Here is a 4,143-nt window from a genome sequence, read left to right as displayed (position 1 = left end):
TAATAAGAGAGAGTTAAAATTAGCAAATTTTAGGCCAAAGAAACATGTTTCAATCATAGCACAAAATTAGGAAAGAAAATGTAAAACATGCGAATTGTATCAATAAGTGTGAGAATAATGGATAAAATCCACTCAATTCAATACAAAATAAATCGTAAAATAGTGGTTTATCAGAGCTACGAGTTGGATAACAATGGTGTGTTTCGACACCTAATCTGGATGGACAGGAAGAGCCGTGTTGACTTTGAAGTATTTGGTGACGTTATGGCCTTTGATGCAACTTACAAGAAAAACAAGTACAAGTTTCCATTGGTAGTTTTCTTAAGAGTGAACCATCACCTTCAAACAATAGTTTTTGGCAGTGCAATTGTGGCTAATGAAGGAGAAGGAACTTACATATGGCTGTTACAGAGATTCGTGGAAGCAATGAATGGTAAACGATCAGATGCTGTGATAACTGATGGTGCCAAGGCTATGAAGCTTGCAATTGAAAAGGTCTTTCCAGAGGCACGCCAGAGGTTGTGCGGATGGCATTTGTTAAGAAATGCCACAGCCAATGTCTCCAACCCCAAGTTTACCCAACAATTCAGGAAATGTATGCTTGGCGATTATGAGATTGATGAGTTTGAGGAGCAGTGGGCGTCAATGGTTAATAGTTTTGGGGTTAAGAACATGGAGTGGGTTAAGACCACTTATGGGATTAAATATATGTGGGCTACAACACATATGAAAGGCAAGTTCTTTGCCGGGTTGAGAAATACATCGAGGTGTGAGGCACTACATTCGCAAGTTGCTAGGTTTGTAAAATCTGGCTACAACATTAAGGAATTCCTCCATCACTTCCGTCGGTGAATGGGTTTATTGCGGAATAATGAGGCTGAGGCTGACTATTACATCTCATACGGGTTTCCGATAATGCAAACACAGGTGCAAGCATTGGAGCGATCAGGTGCAACTGTTTATACAAGAGAGGTGTTCTACTTGTTTCGATAGTTATTGTTGAAAGCATCAAGTGCGATAATAGTTGATTGGCGAGAGACTTCATGTAATGTGAACTATGATGTACGAAAATATTATGAGTTAACATGAAAATGAGTTGTATCTTATTGGCCTGACAATAGTGAGTTTAGGTGTTCATGTCAACGAATGGAGTCATTTGGTATTCCATGTGTTTATATCCTTCGTCTATTGATATATCTTCAAATTACAGAATTACCTGAGTTATTGATATTGAAGTGGTGGACCATGAAAGCAAAAGAGGCACATATAAGGTTGGAGCAGCGGGGATCGTTAGTTGGAAATGGAAGTTATGAGAGTAGGATTGCTGCTATGAATGATGAGCTGGAGGGCTTGCCATTTGCTGCTTGCGAAGATTTAGGTGATTTTAAGGATGTTATGAAGTGGGTTAGAAACAAAAAGGCTGAATTATTTGCCAACTATAACATCCCAAATTTTTTGAAAATTAAATAATTAGTTATTTTAAAAAAAAATATTTTTAACAAAAATAATTAAATAGAATTTTATGATTATTAAAGTTTAATTTAATTATAATTTATTCTATTATTTTAAATTATCTATTAGAAACTATTTTGATAGTTACCGTTTAAATTAATTTTTATAAATATTATTATTATTATTATTATTACTACTTGTTCATACCCTGGCCCAATAATAAAGGTCCAGGATCCAAGCAAATAGGCCCAACCCAAAGGGTTGGCCCTCACCCAGTACTAGCCTTCATCCCAAGAAGTCAGTACTGAACACGACCTGCTCCAAAGAAGTCGGATACGAGGGTTAGCTGGCAGATAACACTCATTCGAATGAGTAACTGCCACTAGAAACTCTCTAACCACCTCGTAGAGCCATATCTTAACCTCCCTAAGATATGGGAACGGTTATCCACCTAAAAAGGTGGCACTACTCCAGCGGTGGTTATTGGTTCACCACTATAAATACCCTGACATCCCTCAGGTATCACTAAGTTCCAATATTCTCTAACTTGCTCACACTCTTGCTAACTTAGGCATCGGAGTGTCTTTGCAGGTACCACCCCCCATTCTTTCACACGTACAAGTCGGACGGAGGAACACCGAGGAACAGATCTACTCGAAAGCCACCTCCTTCATACGTTTGGGCCAACCAACGCCATCCGGCCCATTAATCTCCGGTTACCCACCGTAACATTGGCGCCGTTGCCGGGGACCCGAGAGATCAACCAGTGATGGCGGAAAGATCCCCTGAAGAGGGTCATGTGGAGACAGATTCCGAACAAGAGAATTTGAACACCGGAAACAATGAGGCAGATCAGACCCTCCACCAGGAAGTCAATGATCAACATAGGGAAGGCACCTCCGGAATCAAAAATCCGAAGGTGAACTCCTCGGAGGGGCGCGAATCAGAAAAAGAAGGACCCTCGCACGCTAGTGAACTTATGGGATTAATCCATAGCCACCTCGAGCAGCTAGAACAGGAGCGGGAACGACAAAGGGAAGCTGAAAAGAACCTAAAAGAGGAGATGGAGCGATGAAAAGAGTTAGAAAGAAAACTCTTAAAGTTAGAATCCTCCCTCAAAGGTCAGGATTCCCACGACGATAAAGAACATTCTCCCTTAGGAGAGAAAGATCCGTTTAGCGAGGACATAATGAGGGCAAAAGTTCCGAGAAACTTTAGAAGCCCCGATATGGACCTCTACGATGGAACCACCGATCCCAAGCATCATCTGAGCAACTTTAAAAGTCGGATGTATCTGACCGACGCTTCTGACGCTACGCGATGCAAAGCTTTCCCGACAACCTTGTCAAAAGCAACGATGAAGTGGTTCGACAGCCTCCCTCCGAGGTCAATTACCAGTTTTGAAGACCTCTCAAGAAAATTCTTGATGAGGTTCTCCATCCAGAAGGACAAAGTAAAGCATGCACCAAGTCTCCTGGGAATAAAACAGGAGGTCGGGGAGTCCTTACGGGCCTATATGGAAAGATTCAACAAAGCATGTTTGGAGATTCAAGACCTGCCCACCGAAGCAGTCATCATGGGGCTAGTCAATGGTCTTAGAGAAGGTCCCTTCTCACAATCCATATCAAAAAGACACCCCGCCTCTTTAAATGATGTACAGGAAAGAGCTGAAAAGTACATCAATATGGAAGAAAACGCTAGGCTAAGAGACCCGAGTTTGCGACTCGGGCACCCTCCCTCAACGAAAGAGAGGGAGAGGGAAGCGAAGAAGAAGGAAGAGCTCGGCCTCGATAGGCCAAGGAAATATCACTCTTATACTCCATTGAAAGTTCCTGTAGTGGACGTATACAGAGAAATTTGCAATACTGAAAGGCTGCCTCCCCCCAGACCCATTAAAAATAAAAAAGGGGGGAGCCGCGGTGATTACTGTGAGTACCACAAGATATATGGGCACTCTACAAACGACTGTTACGACCTTAAAAATGTGATAGAAAAGCTGGCCAGAGAAGGTCGGCTTGACAGATATCTCATAAAAAGGTCGGACAGTCATGGAAAAAAAAAGCGAGATGATATGGACAAAAGAAACCCACCACCACAAACTCCGGAGAGACATATCCATATGATCTTAGGAGGGTTTGCGGGAGGGGGACTCACGAAATCCTCTCGTAAGAGACACCTCAAGAGAGTTTACCAGGTTGAAGAGGGGTCCTCCGACCTCCCAACCATTTCATTCACAAAGGAAGATGGGCGAGGAATAATCCCTGGGCACGACGACCCAGTGGTAATCACCATGATCCTGGCAAATGCCCATCTACACAGAACACTAGTAGACCAAGGAAGCTCGGCGGACATCCTATTCAAGCCCGCCTTTGACAAACTAGGTTTAGATGAGAAAGAGTTAAGAGCCTACCCCGACACCTTGTACGGATTAGGTGACACGCCAATAAAGCCACTAGGATTTTTGCCCCTCCACACCACCTTTGGAAAGGGGGAAAAATCAAAGACTCTGAGTATAGACTTCATAGTCATCGACGAGGGATCGGCCTATAATGCTCTAATCGGCAGAGCTACCCTTAACCGACTTGGAGCGGTGGTATCGACACCCCACCTCTGCATGAAGTTCCCGACCTCGTCGGGGATAGCAACGGTGAGAGGAGATCAGAAGCTGGCAAGGAAGTGCTACAATGAAAG

At 43.1% G+C, this 4,143-nt stretch overlaps 1 protein-coding gene across 1 annotated transcript; it reads left to right on the top strand.

The window, feature by feature from the left end:
- Nucleotides 1-219: 219 nt before the first annotated feature.
- LOC140183196 (protein FAR1-RELATED SEQUENCE 4-like) lies at nucleotides 220-852 on the top strand. The gene has a single exon (XM_072231219.1). It carries the CDS (start codon nucleotides 220-222, stop codon nucleotides 850-852), a length of 633 nt encoding a protein of 210 aa, XP_072087320.1.
- The last annotated feature ends 3,291 nt before the right edge of the window (nucleotides 853-4,143 follow it).

This window comes from Arachis hypogaea, chromosome 20 (genome assembly GCF_003086295.3).
Source record: "Arachis hypogaea cultivar Tifrunner chromosome 20, arahy.Tifrunner.gnm2.J5K5, whole genome shotgun sequence".
Lineage (NCBI taxonomy): Eukaryota > Viridiplantae > Streptophyta > Magnoliopsida > Fabales > Fabaceae > Arachis > Arachis hypogaea.
This window is presented reverse-complemented; position numbering and strand designations above follow the sequence as displayed.

What these genes read in the sequence shown, in the direction of transcription:
- LOC140183196 (XM_072231219.1), top strand. Translation starts at nt 220, where the DNA reads ATGGACAGGAAGAGCCGTGTTGACTTTGAAGTATTTGGTGACGTTATG.